Source organism: Loxodonta africana, chromosome 6 (assembly GCF_030014295.1).
Source record: "Loxodonta africana isolate mLoxAfr1 chromosome 6, mLoxAfr1.hap2, whole genome shotgun sequence".
Taxonomy (NCBI): Eukaryota; Metazoa; Chordata; class Mammalia; order Proboscidea; family Elephantidae; genus Loxodonta; species Loxodonta africana.
This window is the reverse complement of record NC_087347.1, coordinates 113,762,175-113,785,064: the sequence shown is the minus strand read 5'-3', so window position 1 is coordinate 113,785,064 and position 22,890 is coordinate 113,762,175. Positions and strand designations below refer to the sequence as shown.

Here is a 22,890-nt window from a genome sequence, read left to right as displayed (position 1 = left end):
TCTGGTGCTTTCAACCCTGCCCAGAAGCCAGCGTTACTGGGCCAGAGCTGTTTAATTCTCAGATTTTTTTTCATTTTATTTTTTTAAATGTAGTTAAAAAGTTATAGTTAGAGGCAGAGAAACCAGGATGGGTACTCTAGGGAGCACATTTTAAAAAGCCTTTACCCTAATATCATTCTGAAATTCTGGACCCTTCTAATAAAAAATCAGAGCAATGGAGGCATTTGGCTTCTTCTTGTAGGCAAGCAGACACTTGGCCCAGCAAGAGCTGGGCACTACAACAAAAGAGATTTTGTTTTTTGGAAGTAATTAGGAATCTAGAGAATGTATACCATTCGGAAGAAGCATTTATAAAAATGTCAAGCCAACAGAAAAAACTTCTCTTGTTTTTGTAAAATTAAAATTGCTGCTCTGCTGAGATGTTCCAAACCAAAAAACCAAACTCGTTGCCTTCAAGTCAATTCTAACTCAAAGCAACCCTATAGGACAGGGTAGAACTGCCCCATAGAGTTTCCAAGGAGCACCCGGTGGATTTGAACTGCTAACCTTTTGGTTAGCAGCTGTAGCTCTTAACCACTACGCTACCAGGGTTTCTGCCCAGATGTTACAATTGTTATTTCCTGTGGCCGTCATCACCTTGGCAAGCGCAGTCATGGATGGTTCTAGCAGGAGCTCAGCGATCTCTTCAGCTGGAAGAACTACAGAAAGCTTTCCACCTGAAACCAACCAGAGGAGAGACAAGTGAGGGGGAGGCTCTTACCTTGACAGACTCATTTCCTACCAACCTTTCTAAAGAATCTTTGAAGAAATCACTCATGAATTTATCCCAGCCAAGAGTTTTGTTTTATTTTGTTGTTCTTGTTGAGAATACACACAGCAAAACATGCACCAATTCAACAGTTTGTACATGTACCATTTAGTAACACTGATTACATTCTTCCAGTTTGTGCAACCACTCTTACCTTCCTGAGTTGTTCTCCCCCATTAACATAAATTCACTGCCCCATAAGGTTCCTATCTAATTTTTCGAGTTGCTATTATCAATTTGATCCCATATAGATAGTTCTTTGACTATGTAAAGGCATTCGACTGTGTAGATTCTAATAAATTATAGATAACATTGTGAAGAATGGGAATTCTGGAACACTTACCTGTGCTCATGAGGAACCTGTACATAGACCAAGAAGCAGTCATTTGGACAGAACAAAGGGATACTGGGTGGTTTAAAGTCAGGAAAAGTGTGCCTCAGAGTTGTATTCTTTCACCACGCTCATTCAATCTGCATGCTGAACAAATAGTCCAAGGAGCTGGACTATAGGAAGAAGAACAGGGCGTCAGGACTGGAGGAAGGCTCATTAACAACCTGAAATATGCAGAGGACACAACCTTCCTTGCTTAAAGTGAAGAGGACCTGAAGCACTTGCTAATGAAGGTCAAAGACCACAGCCTTCACTATGGATTACACCTAGACATAAAGAAAACAAAAATCCTCACAACTGGACCAATAAGCAATGTCATGATAAAAGGAGAAAAGAATTAAGTTGCCAAGGATTTCATTTTACTTGGATCCACAATCAGCAGCCATGGAAGCCGCAGTCAAGAAATCAAATGATGCATTGCATTGGGCAAATCTGCAGCAAAAGACCTCTTTAAGGTGTTAAAAAGCAAAGATGTCACTTTAAGGAATAAGGCGTGCCTGACTTAAGTCATGGTGTTTTCAATCGCCTCATATGCATGCGAAAGCTGGATGAATAAGGAAGACCGAATAAGAATTGACACCTTTGAATTATGGTGTTGTCCAAGACTATCGAATATACCATGGACTGCCAAAACAATGAATAAATCTGTCTTGGAAGAAGTACAGCCAGAATGCTCCTTAGAGGCAAGGATGCTGACACTTCGACTCTCATACTTTGGACATTTTATCAGGAGGGACTAGTCCCTGGAGAAAGAAATCATGCTTGGTACAATAGAGGGTCAGCGAGAAAGAGGAAGACCCTCAGCGAGATGGGCTGACACAGTGGCTGCGACAGTGGACTGAAGCATAACAGCGGTTGTGAGGATGGAGCAGGACTGGGCAGTGTTTTGTGTTGTTGTACATAGAGTTGCTGTGAGTCGGAACGGACTTGACAGCACCTAACAACAACAACAACAGATAGTTCTTAAAAACAGCTGAGAGATTTTTGAAAACAAGTTGGCTCTTGAAACAAGAATGTTTCATATAAGTCAGGACTCTGAAATGCAGAACACTTGTAAACATTTTTTGGGAGAATAAACGCAGTCTCCCAGCAATGTAAAAAGTGTAAGATGAGAACTCCTCCTTCTTGCACTTGTTTTGACAGGCAGGGGAGCTCTCAGGAAGCTGCTGTGCCACAGTCCTAATTCACTGTACAAGCATCAATTCAACTTGTACTGTACATTGAGAGGAAAAGAGGAAATACAAACAGGTGCAGCCGGTACCCACTTCCTTTGACGTTTGATCACATAATTCTCAAACTTTTGTGTGTGTTAGAATCACCTGTGGTGCTGATTAAAATGCCAATTCCCAGGCCCTGCCCTCAGAGAGTCCATTCAGCAGAGCAGGGTGAGCCCTGGAATGCACATTTTCATTCGGATGTGGTGGTCTTCAGACCAAGAGTTGAGGAACACTGCCGTGGAGTTAGGATGTCTGAGTTGTTTTGTATTGTTATCTAGCTGTTTGAGGTGCATAAATCTTTGTCCACACTGGCTTGTGCATTCCTTCAGGAGCAAAATTTAATCCTGCAAGTATTGAGCTTAGGACTGGGTGCGTAGAAGGTACTCAGACTTTGATTTGGAAGTACCAAACAAAAACAGAATAAAACGAGAACATGAGACATAAACTCTAAGACTGTATGAGTGACTCCTCACTTTTGTCCACATTCTATACAAGAGGAAGACATTCCCAGCTAATGAAATCACCTAGAACAACTGCCAACTACAAAGAGCTTATTTCAATAAGCATAATGGAACTTTGAAATTTCCCAGGCAGGGAACATCACCCGGAGACACTTGGTGCCCATTCTGATAAGATAGCGTTGTTTTCCAGGTTATTTAATGATATACCAGTGGATGCATTTCACCTTCACAGATTTTCAGTATTCAGTCTCTCACCATATCAACACACTAGAACATATCTTCTCAGCTCAACAACGTGCTTAACAACAAATGGGCTCAACATTGTAAAATGCGCAATTTAGTATCATCTCTTTTTTTTTTTTTTCTAGACCAGTGAAATGTAACATGGGTGTCTTAGTTATCTAGTGCTGCTATAACAGAAATACCACAAGTGGATGATGGCTTTAACAAAGAGAAATCTATTCCCCCCCTCCCCAGTAAAGTGGGCTAGAAGTCCAAATTCAGGGGAAGGCTTTCTTCCTCTGTCAGCTCTGGAGGAAAGTCCTTCTCATCAATCTTCCCCTGGACTAGGAGCTTCTCTGTGCAGGAACCCTGGGTCCAAAGGATGCACTCTGCTCCTGGTACTGCTTTCTTGGTGGTATGAGGTCCCCCTGTCTCTATGCTCACTTCTGTCCTTTACATCTCCAAAGAGATTGACTTAAGACACAATATAATCTTGCGGATCTCATCAATATTACTGCCGCTGATCTACCTCATTAATATCATAGTGATAGGATTTACAGCATATAGGAAAATCACATCAGGTGGCAAAATGGTGGACAATCACACAATACTTGGGAATCACGGCCTAGCCAAGTTGACAGGTATTTGTGGGGAACACAATTCAATCTATGACAGTGGGTATAATTCATTCCTAAGCACAGTTAACCCACAAATCATTTCTATTGAATTTTGCAAGCCGTTTTTATCATAACAGTGAACAAATGTACCTAACGTTCCAGAAATTCTCATACCATACAAAATAACCAACTTCTCCAATATGGTCCCCAGCCTGTTTCCGGTGTAAGCACAAACTATGCTTCTTAAAATAATACAAATTACTCAGAACTGGAGTATCGCTGTAGGTTTGCAGTTCATATTTTCTATTGGATTGAAAGGAGGGTGGGTAATTGCCCTGGTTTAAGATAATTTCTCTCACGATTTTTGGTATATATGGCTAAAGATAGGGATCTGTGTCCATAGAACTCAAAGTCAGCATTTGCTGCTGGCTGAGAGAATTGACTGTATTCAGCATGTATGGAAAATCACCACATAACACTAAGGTAAGTTCATGGCCCTCAGAGGCATTTCTGAGTCTCTCAGGTATCAAAGAATGTTTCACAGACCTCACGGAGGGGTAAGCTCATCTCTCTTTTCACACAAAGGGAAGTTGTTCCTCCAAAAGCCATTTGTTCTGGATTGAATTGTGTCCCCCACAAAACATGTGCTGGAATCCTAACCCCTATACCTGTGTATGTAATTCTGTTTGGAAATCGGGTTTTCTTTGCTATGTTAAGTAGATCATAACCAAGTAGGGTGGATTCTAAATCTAATCACTTCTAAAAAGAGCATAACAGACACACGCAGGCTGGGGAAAACAGATGCCATGTGAAGATTGTCTACAAGCCAAGGAACCAAGCGAGGAACAAAGGAATGCCCCGTGCTACTTACAAGGAAGGAATTGATGCTGCCAAGACCCTCATTTGGACTTCCAGCTTCCAGAACTGTGAGAAAATAAATGTCTGGTTCTTTAAAGCTGCCTACATGTGGTATTTCTGTCACAGAAGCACTAGGAAACTAAGAGACCATTGCAGTTGTCCACAACAAAATAGCCCTTTCCTATTTGCCCCAAATGCTTCAAGAAAAGTAATCTGCCCAATGTTGAACTGACAACATCATTGCTTTAAGCCACTATTGCCAGGGTTGGGGTGAGGTGAGGATTACTAATATTACCCTGGAGTGTGTCCCAGTGTTGGCCAAATGGAGGGTGATGTGTGCAATTCTTACTGTTCACATCAACAGGGCAGCCACTCCTCTTCGTCCCAACCCCTCCGTCTCCTGCGGAGACTCCTGACTTCTTTTATATCCTCCCCAGTGGCAATACACTGAAGGCAGCAATAGGCAGTTTATAACAACAGACATAAAAAGATTAGAAAAGAATTTTAAAAAGTATTTATCAGAGGGAGTATAACTCTCCACTCCTTAAGTGTGGGCTTCACATAGTGATTTCCTTCCAAAGTGTAGAAAGGGGAAAAAGAGTAACTTTACAGTGGAGAAGCCTGACAAACACTACCTCAGCCAGGTGATCAAGGTCAACATCAACAGTGATAAGCCATGTTGATAGTATGTACCCTCGATATGATGTGATGAGAGCGGCACTTTACCTCTGTGGTCTTCCCACCCACACCCATAACCCCAGTCTAATTATGAGAAGAACATGAGGAAAATCCCAGTAGAGGAGCATCTTACAAAATACCTGACCAGTATTGCTTAAAACTATCATGTCCTCAAAAACAAGGAAAGTCTGAGAAATTGTCACAGGCAAGAGGAGCCTGAGGAGACGTGATGACTAAATGTAACGGATCTCTTGGATGGACTCCTGGAATAGAGAAAAGGAAATTAAGAAAAACAAAGGAAATCTGAATAAACTATGGACTTTAGTTTAGAATAGTGATTGGTTCATTAATTGTGACAAATGTATCATACTAATGTAAGATGCTAATAATAGGGGAGACTGGGCACAGAGGAGTGATACATGGGAACTCTCTGTACCATCTGCTCAATTTTTTCTTTAAATCCAAAACCATTCTAAAAAATAGTCTATTAATTTTTTGAAGTGTTTAAAAAGGGGGAAAAAAACCCTCTTTTAAACCAACAATGGCTTTCAGTTTTGCATATTATCTTTTACTTCTTAATATTTGCCAGTCTGACAGGGGCTGGAGAAGCCCTGTGAGTATGGCCTCCAGACACCCTTTTAACTCAGTACTGAAGTTACTCCTGAGGTTCACCCTTCAGCCAAAGATTAGACAGGCCCATAAAACAAACCGAAACTAAATGGGCACACCAGCCCAGGGGAATGGACTAGAAGGCAGGAGGGGACAGGAAAGCTGATAACGGTGAACCCAAGGTTGAGAAGGGAGAGTATTGACATGTCATGGGGTTGGCAACCAATGTTACAAAACAAGATGTGTATTAATTGTTCAATGAGAAACTAATTTGCTCTGTAAATCTTCATCTAAAGTAGAATAAAAAAAATAATAATTGCCACTCAATGACAGAGAATGACTCTTCAAAGAATGGGTGTGGTGAGGAGGCACCATTACCTAAGAACTTTGAGATACAGGGAGGGAGGGGGATGGAAACACTTGGAAACTAGGATTTCTAAAGAAAGAAGATATGGATTTAAATAACTGTAAAAATATCATGGTTTAAAAAAATGCTATCAGAAAAATCAACTGAAAGAAAAGATTGATAAATTTGACCACATTAAAATTAGAACTGCTGCTCGTCAAAGTCTCCATAGGGTGGAAAAACAAGCCACATACTGGAAAAAGATATTGTTAACACACATAATCAATACAGATTAGATTTGAAAACAAAGAACTCCTACAAATCAGTGAGAAAATAACAAACAACTCAATAGACAAATGAGTAAGAGATATAGTAGGCATTTCACAGAGGAAAAAATACATGCGTTTCCTAATGAACACATGAAACACATAATAAACACATGAAAGCACACTCAACCTGAGTAGTAATCAGATAAATAGGATCATAAATACCACCTGATATCCACTAGATTGACAAAAAGAAAGAATTCTAAGAATTGCACGTGTTGCAGGGATCGACAAGGACTCTTATACACTGCTGGTGTGGATGTAAATTGGTTTAACCACAGTGCAAAGACAATTTATATTCTCTCTCAAAACTAAACATCTGTATACCCCATGACTAGCAATTGCCTGTGAATATAACAGGGTTTCGAATTGATTCTTTCCAGTTTGAACCCCTTCTGAGAATTTGCATTTCCACCTAGATGTACTGAATCAGAATCTACATTTTAGCAAGATCCCCAGGTGATTCTTATGTATAACTTCCTGGGACCCTGTTAGAAACACAAGTTATCAGCATGTGCTCGAACCAGAAAGAACCAGTTTGAAGCCCTGGAATATATACAAGAGAAACTCTTGTACATGTACAGAAGCATATGCAAGAATGTTCATAGCAGCAATTTTCATAATAGCAAAAACTTGAAAACAGCTCAAATCTCCATTAGCAAGAGAGTGGGTTAATAACACGTGGCCTTGTCACACAGTGGAATATTACACAGCAGTGAAAAAGAATGAATTATAGCTATGCAGTCATGTGCCTTATAACATCCCTGTGGTCAATGTGGGACCACATATACATCTGTGGTCCCATAAGGTTTTCTGTTTTTTTTTTTTTAAAGGGAGAGCAACTCTGCTTTTGTTTATTATTTCCCCTTAATGGTTTTAAAGACCCCAAACCACCACAGTGAACAAGCAGAGGGGTTCCAGGGTGCATCCCAATCTTTGTAGCACCTGCTCCTCCTCTGTCTCCTCCTCTCCCTCCTCTTGGCTTCATTTACCTGCCCAACAGTGCAGCCTTTCACTCCCAGTACAGGGAAGCACCTGCCGATCCTTCTCTGCTCTTGCCACGGGTGCTGGTCGGGACGCTGAAAGGCCGGAGGTGCTCACCAGCTCCCATCTGGACGGTGGCAGCAGCCGTGGTTGTGCGTGATTAGGAAGCGGCCACACTAAAAGGGTGATGGCAGCCAGGGTTGGGTTCAGGGCAGCAGCACATCCAATCCCCAAGGCCACCTTTCCGCCTTGCACCCTGCACTCCTGAGGAGGCTGCCAGTGGACGGAGCTCTCGGCCTTTGTCAGGAGGGCTCCCATAAGATTTTAATATAATAGACTTTATGGGGATTTAACTGCGGATTGTATGGGGACTGCCTGTATGTAATGTGGTATATGTGCAATGTCCAAATGGCATAATGCCCTGTTTTTCGTAATGTATTGTGGACATTAAGTGACACGCACCTGTACTGAACAACATAGATAAGTCTTACAAATGTAATTTTGTACGAAAAATCGTTAAGTCCTATAAGACTATAAAAGGCATGATACTTTTTTATGGTACTCAAAAGCAAGCAAAATTGAACAATATATTATTTAAGCACACATATATTTGTGATAGAAATTATAATATTTTAAAAATAAGGGAAATCACAATGAGATACCACCAGAACAGCTAAAATAGAAAAAATTGGTAACACCAAATGTTGGCAAGAACATGGGTCACTGGAACTCTCATACACTACTGATGGGAGTGCAACTACTTTGGAATACTGTTTAGAAATTTCTTGAAAAAGTTAAACAGATGTATACCAGCAATTCCACTCCTAGGTATTTATCCAAGAGAAATCAAAACACGAAACTTATACACAAATGTTCTTAACAGTTTTTTTCATAATAGACAAACACTGTTTACGAACATGTAACTGGTACATCCATACATTGGAATACTACTCAGAAGTAAAAAAAAAAAAAAAAAAAAGGAATTATAATTCATGCAACCACCTGAATAAATCTCACAAACGTGATGCTGAATGAAAGAAGACAAACACAAAAAAGTACATACTGTATGATGATTCCATTTGTATTTATGGTGACAGAAATCAGACCAGTGATTGCTTCTAGAGGTAGAGATTGAATCAGGAGGTGCACAGGGGATTCTCTGAGGGGTGGTTAATGTTCTCTGCTTCAATAGGGGGTGGGTTAAATGGATGTGTGCATTTGTATAAACTTAAGGTCTATACATTTCACTATATGTAAATCATACCCTGACAAAAACATTCCAAAGAAAAAAACCCAGAACTGGATATTGTATTTTTTATTTTCTAATTGGCAATCAGTGGCTCCTTCATGTATTAAAAAAATAATAATAATAACCAAAAACGTGGTGAAGGTGCTTTGTTTGCTAAAATGCCACTTTTTCTATAATTAAAAAAATTGTATCTGAAGTGTTTGATTTGTACCAATAAAGTCATTGTGGGCTCCATGGAATGGTCAACCGAATATTGAGCGCAGTGGTAACCTGGGGTGCTGGAAGGCACCGGAGGGGATGGGGAGGAACATATGGGTAGATGTAAGTTCTCTTAGGGTTTGTTTGTTTTAACGAACCCTCAACACTCTCACTTATGTTTTATTTTAACATTTTTAATTGAAATATATAATTTACCTACTATAAAATTTACCCTTTAGAGGGTATACCTTGTGGTTTTTCACAAGGTTGTGCAACCATTACCACTAACTAATTCCAGAACATTTTCATCACTCCAAAAAGAAATTTCATAACCATTAGCTGTTACCTCCTCCTTCCCCAAACTCCAGCCCCAGCAACCACTAATCTGCTTTCTCTCTCCATGGATTTGACTATTCCGGACATTTCATACAAATGGAATCCTACAATATGTAACCTTTAGTGTCTATCTTCTTTCAATTAGCATAATATTTTCAAGGTTCACCCATGTTTAACATGTATTAGAACTTCATTCCTTTTTATGGTTAAATACATTCCATTGTATATATTCTGTATTTTGTTTCTCTATTCATCTGTTGATGGACATTTGGGTTGTTTCTACTTTTTGACTATTACGAATAACGGAGTTATGAACATTTGTGTACAAGTTTTTGTGTGGACGTGTGTTTTTGTTCTTCTTGGGTATACACCTAGGAAAGGAATTGCTGAGTCATATGGCAACTCTGAGTTTAACTTTTTTTTTGTCTGAAAATGTCTTTATTTTGCCTTCATTTTAAGATTTCAAGTTTATTGAAATTTATATCAATAAAATGCATCCATTTTAAGTAAACATTTCTATGAGTTTTGACAAATTTGAATGCCCATGCAATCACTACCACAATCAAGGTATAGAATATTTTCATCACCCCCAAAATTCCCTTGTGCTCCTTTCCAGGCTGTTCCCAACTGTTCCAAGCTGTCCCCTGGCCTTAGGCAATCACTGATTTGCTTTCTGTTAGTTTTTTTTCTTTTTTTTTTTAGTCTAGGTTTGATTGGTTTTTCTAGAATTTCATATGCAGTAAAACCTGAGAAAGCTGAAAACTGTGTAAGGCAGAAACCCGTCAGAAAGGAAAACTCCCATATTTTCCACTAAAACGAATAATACAAAATGCAGCCTTTCACTCCTGTCAAAGGCAGAAAACTTGAGAGACCTGGAAAAACAAGGCAGTCTCACCAAGTTTGGGCTCTCACAGGTTTCACTGTACATGGAGCCTAAGTTTAACTTTTTTTCTTCTGTGCAACTTCACAAATCTTGCGTTTAATGGGTAAATTTAATTGTACAATTATTAAACTTTTTTCAGCTACCCATTTTTTAAATCTTTTTTTATTTTTTAATTTCTTTTATTATTGTACTTTAGATGAAGGTTTACAGAACTAGCTTCTCATTAAACAATTAGTACATGTACTGTTTTGTGACATTGGTTACCAATACCACGACATGTCAACACTCTCCATTCTTGACCTTGGGTTCCCTATTACCAGCTTTCCTGTGCTCTCCTGCCTTCTTGTCCTTGCTCCTGGGCTGGTGTGCACCTTCAGTCTCATTTTGTTTTATGGGCCTGTCTAATCTTTGGCTGAAGGGTGAACCTCTGGAGTGACTTCATTACTGAGCTAAAAGGATGTCCAGGGGCCATATTCTCAGGGTTTCTCCAGTCTCTGTCAGGCCAGTAACTCTGGTCTTTTTTTGTGAGTTAGAATTTTGTTCTACATTTTTCTCCAGCTCTGCCCGGGATCCTCTATGGTGATCCCTGTCAGAGCAGTCAGTGGTGGTAGCCGGGCACCATCTAGTTGTGCTGGACTCAGTTGGTGGAGGCTGTGGTAGTTGTGGTCCTTTAGTCCTTTGGACTAATCTTTCCCTAGTGTCTTTGGTTTTCTTCATTCACCCTTGGCGTGAGACCAGTGGAGTATCTTAGATGGTTGCTCACAAGCTTTTAAGACTGCAGATGCTACTCCCCAAAGTAGAATGTAGAACATTTTCTTTATAAACTATGTTATGCCAATTGAGCTAGATGTTCCCTGAGACCATGGTCTCCACAGCCCTCAGCCTAGTAATTCGGTCCCTTAGGGAGTTTGAATGTGTCTATGGAGCTTCCATGACCTTGCCTTGGGCAAGTTGTACTGGCTTCCCTAGTACTGTGTACTGTCTTACCGTTCACCTAAGTTACCCTTATCTATTGTCTGTTTAGTGTTTATGATGAGTGAAATAAGCCAATCACAAAAGGACAAATATTGTAGGAGACCACTACAATGAAAACTCATGAAAAGGTTTACACACACAAAAAAAACCTTTGATGGTTATTGGGGGGGGGGGGTGGAAAAACACTAAATTTAACTTTTTGAGGAACTGCCAGACTGTTTTCTAAAGCAGGTGCACAATTTTACATTCCCACCAGCAATATATGAGGACTCTAATTTTTCCACATTTTTGCCATTGCTATTGCCAACAACTTACTATTATCTCTCTTTTTTACTTTTTGCTTTTTTTCATTGTGGAAAGTATATATGTAACAAAACATTTGCCATCTCAACATTCTTTATATGTACAGTTCAGTGACATTAACTTATGTTCATCCTGTGGTCTTTTTTGTTATAGCCATCCTAATGGGGGTGTATTGTAAGGCCTACATTTACACGTGCTGCCTTGACATCTTTGAGCCTCACAAATCCAAAAGGCCTAACTGCAAGTGCCCCTGCTCTTGCCAGGTATGCCCCTTAACCGGGAGAAAACGCTCCCCACCTGGTTAATTCCCCCCTCAGCTGAACCAACTGCACTCCACCCAGTCCTCAACCTAACGGGTCTCAACTCCCAGCCAACCGATGAAATTATTCAGACAAGCCAATCACATCCTCCCATGGGAACCAAGGGGCACCTCATCCTCTTGTTACTACAAAGAAAGCCTGCCTCCCACACCCTCGCTAGTTCATCCTGTTTCTGAGTGCAACCTCCATGTGGCCCTGCAAGATGTGCAGTGTCCTCCTGCCCTGGTCGCTGAGTATCAAACCAAACCAAACCAAACCAACCCTATTGCCATCGAGTCAATTCTGACTCACAGCAACCGTATAGGACAGAGTGCAACTGCCCTATAGGGTTTCGAAGGCTGTAATCTTTACAAAAGCAGATGGCCACATCTCTCTCCTGCAAAGCAGCTGGCGGGTTCGAGCCTGACCTTTCGGTTAATAGCTGACTGCTTAACCACTGCACCACCAGGGGTCCTTAGCTGGTAGATATGTACAGTATATAGTAAACACAAGAAAGCATGTATAGTCCAAAATGGTTCTCAAAATTGGTGTACCTATTATCTGGGGGTATTTATTAAAATCATGGGTGTCCCGGCTGTGCCTCAGACTTACTGAATCAGAATCTCAAGTTACCCATGAAGTAGGAATGTGGACATTTACAATTACACTGTCCTTACTTCCTGCCAGTATTTCCTATGTATTTGTCTCACCTGCTAGGATGTAAGCTGCAAATAGAAGGCATGAATTGCTCTGCACAGAAAATGGGAAGGCTGAGGACGGTGGAGAGGCAGAGTCAGGGAGGCGGGATGGTAGAAGGGAAGGAGGACGAGGTGGCACATGACTGGGCAAGAGGTGTCTAAGGGATATTTTTCAAGGGGAATGGTGGGTGCTGGGTGATATAAACCACCCTTTCCTAGCTCCATGAGGAAATCTTCAATATAGAGTTAATTTCTTGCTCGTGTACAGCTACACAAGGGGTATTGAAGGTGACTGGGAAGAAATGCCGAGTCCTGCGCTAAGGAGGATAATGGTCAATGCTGACTTACCCTGAGAAGCAAACGTTTGGTGGTAAATCTCACAGGCTTTTCTGTGCGCATCTGTGAGAGTCTGGAGACGTGAAGCTTTTGATTCCTGATAGGGAAGTTCCGTTATTGCCTTGTTCAGGTCACTAAAAGTGAACCAGATCCCAACTAGGTCCCCAAATGAGTGGAAGGCGAATGCGGCATAGTCAGCAAAGAGGTCAGCAAAGGCTTGGCTTCCCTGGACAATGCTGGCGGGTAGTGTCTGGTTGTGCAGGATGACAATGGGCTGAAGCTGTGCGGTCTTCAGGGCCTCTAGGAGTCTCCGGTAGCACTGCACTATTTTCTCGTCTGGATTCTTGGAGCTTCCTGTTGGAAGAAGCTGTGCCCATGGCAGAAATACTTTATAATGGGTAACCTGACTGGCATGAATACTGCTAAAGTACTCTGGCAGGAAAGCAGGCAGTGACTGGTGACAAACATAAATGTCCTTGTCACCTGCAGCAACATCATAGCCCTGGTTTCCCAGTTGGCTGTTCAGGTTGTGCAGCAAGTCATTGGTTAGAGGACCAGCAGCTGAAATGAAATTTCTATCACACTCCCAGTCAAACCCCCAGCATGAAGAACTTAAGAGCACGATGAAGACTAAATTCCAAGGCAGCTTCATTTTCAAGGAACTGCTAAAAGGCATGTGGAAACCTTACTTTATAAAGAACAGCTGAGGTAATATTTAACTGGGTTATCTACAATAATGAAATCAGTACGTGATTCACTGATATAATATTTAAAAATGTAAAGACCATAAGAAGAATCTGGGAAATGTCTGAAGAAAAAGTTCTCTACATTTTTTAAAAATTTTTATTGTGCTTTAAGTGAAAGTTTACAAATCAAGTCAGTCTCTCACACAAAAACTTATATACACCTTGCTACATACTCCCAATTGCTCTCCCCCTAATGAGACAGCCCGCTACCTCCCTCCACTCTCTCTTTTCGTGTCCATTTCACTGGCTTCTAACCCCCTCTACCCTTTCATCTCCCCTCCAGGGAGGAGATGCCAACATAGTCTCAAGTGTCCACCTGATCCAAGAAGCTCACTCCTCACCAGCATCCTTCCCCAACCCATTGTCCAGTCCAATCGGCCTGAAGAGTTGGCTTTGGGAATGGTTCCTGTCCTGGGCCAACAGAAGGTCTGGGGGCCATGACCACCAGGGTCCTTCTAGTCTCAGTCAGACCATTAAGTCTGGTCTTTTTAAGAGAATTTGGGGTCTGCATCCCAACGCTCTCCTGCTCCCTCAGGGGTTCTCTGTTGTGTTCCGTCAGGGCAGTCATTGGTTGTAGCTGGGCACCCTCTAGTTCTTCTGGTCTCAGGCTGATGTAGTCTCTGGTTTATGTGGCCCCTTCCGTCTCTTGGGCTCGTAATTACCTTGTGTCCTTGGTGTTCTTCATTCTCCTTTGGTCCAGGTGGGTTACCACAGCTCTTTAAGATAAATTGCTGGAAATTAAATTGCTGGCTCAACAGGAATACTGTTTAAATTTTTTACTGAAATCCAAATAGTCTTCAATCCAAAACAAATGTCTTCAAATTTAAATCCTACTTTCAGACAGAAGTGTCCCTAAATCTCTCTGCTTTTGCTAACACCTATTATAAAGCTTTTCACATTTGTGACACTTTGAGGAATGGAAAAATTATCTCCTTATTGTCATCTCATTTGTCTGATTACTCAGAGGTGAAGCTCTTTATGTTAATAGGCCATTGACTTTTCTTCTGAAAATTATCCATTTTTATTATATTCATCTTATTACAAGATGGAAAATAAAAACAGGTATCTAACCTGCCTGTGTAAAGCGACTGAACTAACCCTGAGAGCTCAATGCAATCTTTCACCTAGGTTTTACATTTGCTGCCTAGCAGCTCCAGGTAACCTTTCGCTCTCATTATTCTACCTTCCTTACCTAGGAACCAACCCACTGTCATTAAGGAAATGAGTTTCTTTTCGGTCAGGCTAAAAGATGTGTACACTTAATGGAAACTTTTGATCTCAGGCTCCTCCTGTTTCTGAAGTACTGGGCAAAGTGATAGATCATGTAAACTCTTTGTTCTCAATCTCCTCTGGAGACTGCTGCTCTGAGCAAGGTAGCTTTTAACAGACCACTTCTGGAAATGTTTTGTCATGTCATTCCTTTGTAACCATCATGAACTCTCCCTTGACCTCATATCATTCAGTTTTGTCTTTTAACCATCAATGTACTCATGTAACCAATAATGTCAAAGGTGGTGCTTTGCTAATCCCGCCTTGATTGACCTTAATTACTGTAAAACAATGAGAAAAATTGGAAGTTTATTCTCCCCCTTCAGCACTATAATTACTTGTGACTTGCATTTTCCCCCTGAGGTCTGGGAGCTTCAGCCTGAGTTTTCCTGGCCTCCCATTGCGATGTAACTTTGGCTTCAATAAATCCCTTTTGATTTTACCCTAAGCAACCGCAGCATTTTCTCTACAACACTCATGTTGTTGTTAGGTGCCATCGAGTTAATTCCAACTCATAGCGACCCTATGTACAAAAAAACAAAACACTGCCCAGTCCTGTACCATCCTCAAAATCGTTATGTTTCAGCCCATTGTTGTAGCGACTGTGTCAATCCATCTCGTTGAGGGTCTTCCTCTTTTTCCCTGACCCTGTACTTTGCCAAGAATGATGTCCTTCTCCAGGGACTGGTCCCTCCAGATAACATGTCCAAAGTATGTGAGAAGTCTCGCCATACATGCCTCTAAGGAGCATTCTGGTTGTACTTCTTCCAAGACAGATTTGTTCATTGTTTTAGCAGTTCATGGTATAATGGGGCAGTCCTACTCTGTCCTGTAGGGTTGCTATGAGTCAGAATCGACTCGACGGCACTAGGTTTAGGTCTTAGGGTATATTCAATATTCTTCACGAACACAATTCCAAGGCATCAATTCTCCTTCGGTCTTCCTTATTCATTGTCCAGCTTTCACATGCGTATGAGGTGATTGAAAACATCGTGGCCTGGATCAGGCACACCTTAGTCTTCAAGGTGACATCTTTACTTTTTAATACTTTAAAGAGGTCTTTTGCAGCTGATCTGCCCAATGCAATACATCATTTGATTTCTTGACTGCTGCTTTCATGGGTGTCGACTTTGGATCCAAGTAAAAATAAATCCTTGACAATTTTGATCTTTTTTCCGTTTATCCTGATGTTGTTTATTGGTCCAATTGTGAGGGTTTTTATTTGTGTTGAGGTGTAAGCCATCCTGAAGGCTGTGGTCTTTGATCTTCATCAGTGCTTCAAGTCCTCTTCACTTTCAGCAAGCAAGGTTGTGTCATCCGCATAACTAAGGTTGTTAATGAGTCTTCCTCCAATCCTGATGCTCCTTCCTTCTTCATATAGTCAAGCTTCTTGGATTATTTGCTCAACATATAGATTGAATAAGTATGGTAAAAGGATACAACTCTGACACACACCTTTCCTGACTTTAAACCACGCAGTTATCCCCTTGTTCTTCTTGAATGACTACCAATTCTTTTAGGTATAATTCTTTTAGGTATAGTGACTGTGTATTCCTTCCATCTTTTTTTCTTTTTTTTAATTAATTTTTATTAAGCTTCAGGTGAACATTTACCATTCCAATCAGTCTGTCACATGTAGGTTTACATACATCATACTCCCTTCTCCCACTTGCTCTCCCTCTATTGAGTCAGCCCTTTCAGTCTCTCGTTTCATGCCAGTTTTGCCATCTTCCCTCTCTCTCTATCTTCCCATCCCCCCTCCAGTCAAGAGTTGCCAACACACTCTCCAGTGTCCACCTAATTTAATTGGCTCACTCTTCATCGGCATCTCTCTCCCCCCCGCTGACCAGTCCTTTTCATGCCTGATGAGTTGTCTTCGGGGTTTCCTGCATCGTTTAATATTTTCCCCATAGAATCTTTCAAAAATTGCAACTCCAGGCTTGGTTTTTTTCTTCACTTCTTTCAGCTTGAGAAATGACAAGCATGTTCTTCTCTTCTGGTTTTCTAACTCCAGGGCTTTGCATATGTCATTATATTTTACTGTCTTCTCGAGCTGCCCTTTGAAATCTTCTTTTCGGCTCTTTTACTTCATTATTTCTTCCTTTTGCTTTAGTTACTCGACATTCAAGAGCAAATTTCGGAGTCTACAATACTCATATAGAAACTTTTAATAGATTTTGAATACTAAAGCATGTCACAAAAAATTTTCCTGTATTAAACTTACTTCCTTATAGTTTTATTTTTAATCCTTAGCTCTTTAACTCATCTTGAACTTTGAGTATACTGCGTGGCAGGGCTAATCAATTTATAATGTATTATTGAGTAGGCCATTCTTGAAATGCTGCCTTTATCAGAAATGAAATAGAAATATATACAAAATGCAGTGCAATGGGTTCCCTTATGTGGTCTTTTTGCCCCTAGTTTGTGGGGAACAACAACTCAGGAGGGGATTTCCCAAATAATTGACATTTCCTGGGTAAGCTGGCCTGGCCCGGTAACTGAAGCCTAAGGAACCCTTGCGGCACATGCAGTGGTTAAAAGCTATGGTGAGCTGGTGCTGCTAACCAGAGGTTTAAATCCACCAGCCACTCCTTGGAAACCTTATGAAGGCAGTTCTACTCTGTCCTGTAGGCTCGCTATGCGTTGCAATCGACTTGACGGCAACCTTTTTTTTTAATATTGATTTTCAGAGCCCTGGTGGAGCAGTGGTTAAGAGCTTGGCTGCTAATCAAAAGATCAGCAGTTCAAATCTACCAGCCACTCCTTGGAAGCCCTATGGGGCAGTTCTACTTCGTCCTATAGGGTTGCTTTGAGTCAGAATCAACTGGACCTCAATGTGTTTGGTTTTGATTTGCAAAATGGAGGACTGGTTGGGCTTTGATCCGGCCAGGGAGCCTCTGCCTTGAAATTGACAAGAAATGCCCTATATAAAGGGCTGAAAAGCAGGTTCTGGGGTCTCCTAGAAGACAGCTGGAAGGATAGGTGCTTCATTTGGGACATAGAGGCCCTGCACTGAGGACCCTCCCACACCTGATATGGAGCTATAACACTGATGGAGGGCCGGACCCGGTAGAAAGTAGGGCAGTCAGCAGTGGCTGGCAAAAGAGCAGCGGCCAGGAGAAGCCAACGGGCTGGGCAGAGGAGTGGCAGCAGAGCGGTGAGTGGGCCAGGACAAGACACAGAGGTTTTGGGGGCTTCTTGGCTGAAAGCTGAGAGGGTGGCACATCCGTTAAGACATAGTTCCGTGCTGGAAACCCTTCCAGACCAGGGTGAATGAACCGTAACATGTTTAGAGCTGTGGACCAGCAGCAACGGTGCAAGAAACAAGAGACAAACAGGGGGACCAGACGATGGCAGCAGAGTAGGACAGAGCCAAGGGCTGTACTGATGAAATGAGCTGGGAGAAAAGTGACGGGGCTAGAAGCGGAGCTGTCCCAAGGCTGCTGGTTGAGAGCCGGATTGGGGATGGGCCAGGAGCTGAGCTGTCCCAGGGCTGCTGGTTGAGCGCGCTAGACTTGGTAGCGGTGAGGCCAGGAATGGAGCTGTCCCAAGGCTGCCTGTTGTGAGCTTGATCAGTCACAAAGGGCCAACAGTCAGAGCTGGCCAAGAAAAGCCACGGAATGCACACGAGCGCACCTGTGTGCAACAACAGCAGTAGCCATAACACACCTGCCGAGAACTGAAGCGGTAATGCAGTTCAGGAGCTGGATCTGGGTGCACCTGCCAACATGAGCTACGGCACGTGGACCCAGCGACGTAAGAGCTAACATGTAGTTTCAGGCTGGGGACCCACCTGGGATTGTGCCCTGTGCATTTCTTTCTCTGTTCATATTCTTTTTATTAAACCTGTGATTGCTGGTGCGGTAATTCTGTGGACATCACAACAAACGAGTGATCGAACCCAGGGTGCTGTGGGGAAAGCGGCTGGTGTCGGAAATAACGGAGGCACGGGAAACTGGGGACATACTTGGCCTCCATCGCATGGGAACCAGCTTTGGGCTGATTTTTATAGTCTAAAAGTTACCCCTGAAGTCATAGAAGTTATCACTTCACATAGGTATTCCTAGGTTTTCTACTGCTTGGCTGATGTTTTTTTTTAAAAAAAAAAAGATTGATTTTTAATCTAATCTAATATCACACTATTTTTATTTCCATAGCTCTATAGTACTTTTTAGGCCCCTGGGTGGTGCAAAATGACTTGCGCTTGGCTGGTAACCAAGATTGGTGGTTTGAACCCACCCAGCAGCACCGCAAAAGAAAGGTCTGCTTCCCTAATGATTACAGCCAGGAAACTCTACGGAGCAGTTCTATTCTAACACATGGGGTTGTCATGAGTCGGAATTGATTTGAAGGGACAAGACAACAACATAGCATTTTTTGTTTTCTGGTAAAACGAGGCTTCTCCTTCCTATTATTCTTTTCCCCAGAATCTTCTTGGCTATTTGTACATTTTTTTTTTCCATATGTGGTCTGAAGATATTTTTAAAATCTAGGTCTACCTCATTTTTTGTGTGTGTCCCACAGCATAGCTGTGTCACAATTTATGTAATCATTTCTTTATGGATGGACATCTATTGGGAGTTGGTTGAAAATTAAATTTTACAGATAAGTCGACAACTTAAAACATGTACCTTCAGGGAACATATCACGTCTATCCCCTTATCTTCTTTAGCACTCTTTTCTAATTTTCTTCATAAAGATGCTCCATCATCCAGTAGGCACATCACCTCCCTGACAAGGACCACATGGAGGAAGGGGGTGTGGAAATAAGCACTTATTCAAACATGCAGAAAATTTTTTGTAGTAATGACTACTGTGCTCTGGAGTCCCTGCTCTCCCTTGTGGCAGAATTGAGGAAGAAAGGACAAATACTCCAATCTAAAAGAACTCATCTTTCCTGGGTTTAAAGTTCTTATCTGGATAAATATTTGGCCCAATTAAAGCTCCAGCTCCTGTTTCTCTCCCCACCCCACCTTCCTTATCAAGTTGGTCGTGCAGGGAGCTCTTCCTACCAGAAGTGGGAGAGGACTCTTTCTTGCTCTCTTCTGGATCTTCCTTAGACGTCCTCATCTTGCCCAGTCACTGAATGTCCTGCCTGATATTTGTCTGTGTCTTATATTGACACCCTCCTCTCCCCACAGGCAGTCTAATCCCGTACCCAAGGTTTGCTCATCCCAAAGTCAAGGCTACCCCTGTTATTTAGAAACATACTTTTGACAGGAGCCGTATACCCTTCATCTGCTGTGTAACTTCTCTATCCATCCCCACCCCAACTGTTTATGAGCCAGGGGAGCCTGAAACGTTTCTATTTGTGAACTCACATAACATGGATAAACCCACCCCCTAGCAGCCCTGCACACCCCAGAATGCCACCTGTTGTTGAAAGCTGCAACAACAGGGGCTGCTACATCATGAACACACTGATCATAGCTACGTTTCAGAAATTGTTAGTATCCTCAATAGTAATAATTTTTCCTGGAGGAAAGCCTTAAAATTTGCGGACAGCTTGTAATATAGAAAATGACATATTTCTCTTAAAAAAGTGGTTGGAAAGCAATTCTGAGAAATTACCCTTAGAACATAGAAGTCAGAGGAGTTATTAATAACTGCCGTTAAAAGAAAAAAAAAAACAAAAAAAAAGAACTAGAAGTAACCTTGAAGTTATCTCCAAGGCCCCTTAGTCTTCATACTAAGTAATTCTAATAAGGGCTCCTCCTCACAGGAACTTACTCCTACAGGCTGATCACAAGGCCACACTTCCATTCCCTCACCACGGATAAAACAAAAAGGGAAAGTCTCACATTCACAAGTTGATTAGAAGCAACAATCCTATCAGAGTTGAATGAAATAATCCAAAAGACAAGTACAGAAGATGTTATTTTATTTTGGTGAATAAAGAGCAGTAGTTGGCAACAAAAAAAGTTACTTCTCCAATAAGATACCACACACTATAAAAGGAGCAGACTTTCCTACGTGTGGAAAATAAAGATCTTAGTTACAAAACTACACATCGAGTCCCAACTTCATCTGGACAAGAACCACACTCAAGAAAGTGCTTAAGGCTGTGCTGGTATGAAAGCATGTGGCAGGAATGTGACTCCTCAGACCATCAACTCAGTTCTTATTTATTAAAAGGAACCTTTTTCCTGAAGCATCACTCTCACTGGCAGAGCTCCTCCCGGGCCCCAGACCAGGTGGCAGAGAGCTTCTCAGCTTGGGTCAGTTACTTCAATACCTCAATCTTCCAGCAAGTAGTTCGGGTTAACTACCAAGTAGGGATCTTCTTCATAGCTCTCACTTCCATCTGCGGAGCCTTTCAATCCAGCTTGGGTGAGCTCAATGAGAACATGGTCCTGTGAAACACAAACACGTGTCCTCAGGCCTCCAGCAGCTGAATAACAATGCCCAGAACACCAGACTCAATCCTGCTTCGGAATGTTTGCTACCCACCCCTCCCAAAATGCCTAGATTTACACCTTAAAGCCACTTATCAACAGTTTGCTAAAACCTGTTCCCAGTAGGATGCTGACCTTTTCATACCATAAACACTTTTTTGAAACATTAAGACAGAAGAAAGCTCAACGAATACTATGATTTTAGTAAGATTCTCTGGCGCATTATAGCAAGTGCTGAAGCCCTTGCTTGCGGTGCATCTAAGGAACAGCGGCACGGCCAGTGTGGCTGGGGTGCTATGGGCAGGGGGAGGTGGGAGGAAATGAAGTGAGACTGGAAAAGGCCGGACTGTGTAAGGTTCTGCAGGCCATGTGAGGGAGACTGGATGTTATTCTAAAGGTGAAGAGATGCACTGGAAAGTCTTGGAGCAGAGCAGTTAAAAAAAGAAAACAACAATAACAAATCCTCGGATGTCCTGACTTGTGGGCAGAGAGCCAGGGCAAAGGGGGGCAGCAGTTAAAAGGGTCCTGCGGAAGTCCAGCATGTGGCTCAGGTGGAAGGAGTGAAGGTGGTGAGAAGACACACACACTGAAGGCAGAGTTCACAGGACTTGCTGCTGAAGAGAATTGTGAGGAGAAGGGATGATCCCACTGTCTGGGCTACAGCAACTGAGCACATGGGAATGCCAGAGGGGAAAAGAACTCTTCTGAACACCTTAAGTGTGAGATGCCTACTAGTACACAAGCAGGCAGCTGGCTGGCTAGATACAAGTGGAATTTAGAGGGGACGGGAAGGTTGGGAACATAAATGTGGGAGTCATTAGCAGATGGGTTTACATTCACAGAACCAAAGAGGTCACTTAGGTAATGAGTATTAACAGCAAAGAGGTCTGAGGAATAGGCATAGTCACTCCACTTAAAAAGTGAGAAGAGGAAGACTCATTAAGAGGCTAAGAACAAACAGCCAGCGAGACAGGAGACCCTGGAAATACGGTGACTCAGAAGTGGCCAAGTGAACCAAGTATCACTAGAAGGAGTAAACGATTGTGAAACATGCTGCTGACTGGCTGGGTACAGAGAACAACTAACTGATTTGGCAATATCAAAGGTCATTTGATGGTGACTGGACAAGCAGTGGTTCAGGTGTAGGGAGTGGTTTGAAACCCTGACCAAGGGAGTTCAACAGAGTTGACCAGGAGTGGGAAAGGAAACGGAGGGTTTAAGTATATACAAGTCTTTTCAGTAATTTTTCAGTAAAGAGAGGTATAGAAATGAGGCACTAGCTAAAGGGAATGTGGAGTCGGGGTCCTCCGGCCCCTTTAAGGTGAGACATTACCATAAAAAAAAAAAAAACCACTGCCGTCGAGTCGATTCTGACTCATAACGACCCTATAGGACAGAGTAGAACTGCCCCATAGAGTTTCCAAGAAGCGTTACCATGCACCATACATTTTTATACTGATGAGAATTACCTAGTCAAGAGCAGACAGTTGATGATGTAGAAGAGGGGATGACCCCAGAGCAAAGTATCTGAGCAGATGATAGGGGATAGGGTGCCTTTACAAGTTGGGGGTTGGTCTTAAATAGGATGGAAGGCAGAGCATAGGGGCTGGTGGTAAGAGGGCTAGAAAGTTCTCTTCGGACTACCACTTTCTCTGTGATTTAAGAGACAAGGCTAGCACAGTGGAA

At 42.1% G+C, this 22,890-nt stretch overlaps 2 protein-coding genes across 2 annotated transcripts in view; both read right to left on the bottom strand.

Annotated features, from left to right (window-relative positions):
• LCT (lactase) overlaps window positions 1-14,065 on the bottom strand; it is a 48,997-nt gene extending 34,932 nt beyond the window's left edge. The window contains exons 1-2 of the mRNA XM_003405859.3: window positions 12,807-14,065; window positions 637-716 (exon numbers count right to left, since the gene is read on the bottom strand). Coding sequence (XP_003405907.3) covers window positions 637-716; window positions 12,807-13,470 — 744 coding nt within the window. The 5' untranslated portion in view covers window positions 13,471-14,065. The remainder of the gene's footprint in view (window positions 1-636; window positions 717-12,806) is intronic.
• A 6,594-nt stretch (window positions 14,066-20,659) lies between these two features.
• Window positions 20,660-22,890, bottom strand: part of MCM6 (minichromosome maintenance complex component 6) — a 36,944-nt gene continuing 34,713 nt past the window's right edge. Inside the window, exon 17 of the mRNA XM_003405858.4 lies at window positions 20,660-21,162. Coding sequence (XP_003405906.2) covers window positions 21,046-21,162 — 117 coding nt within the window. The 3' untranslated portion in view covers window positions 20,660-21,045. The remainder of the gene's footprint in view (window positions 21,163-22,890) is intronic.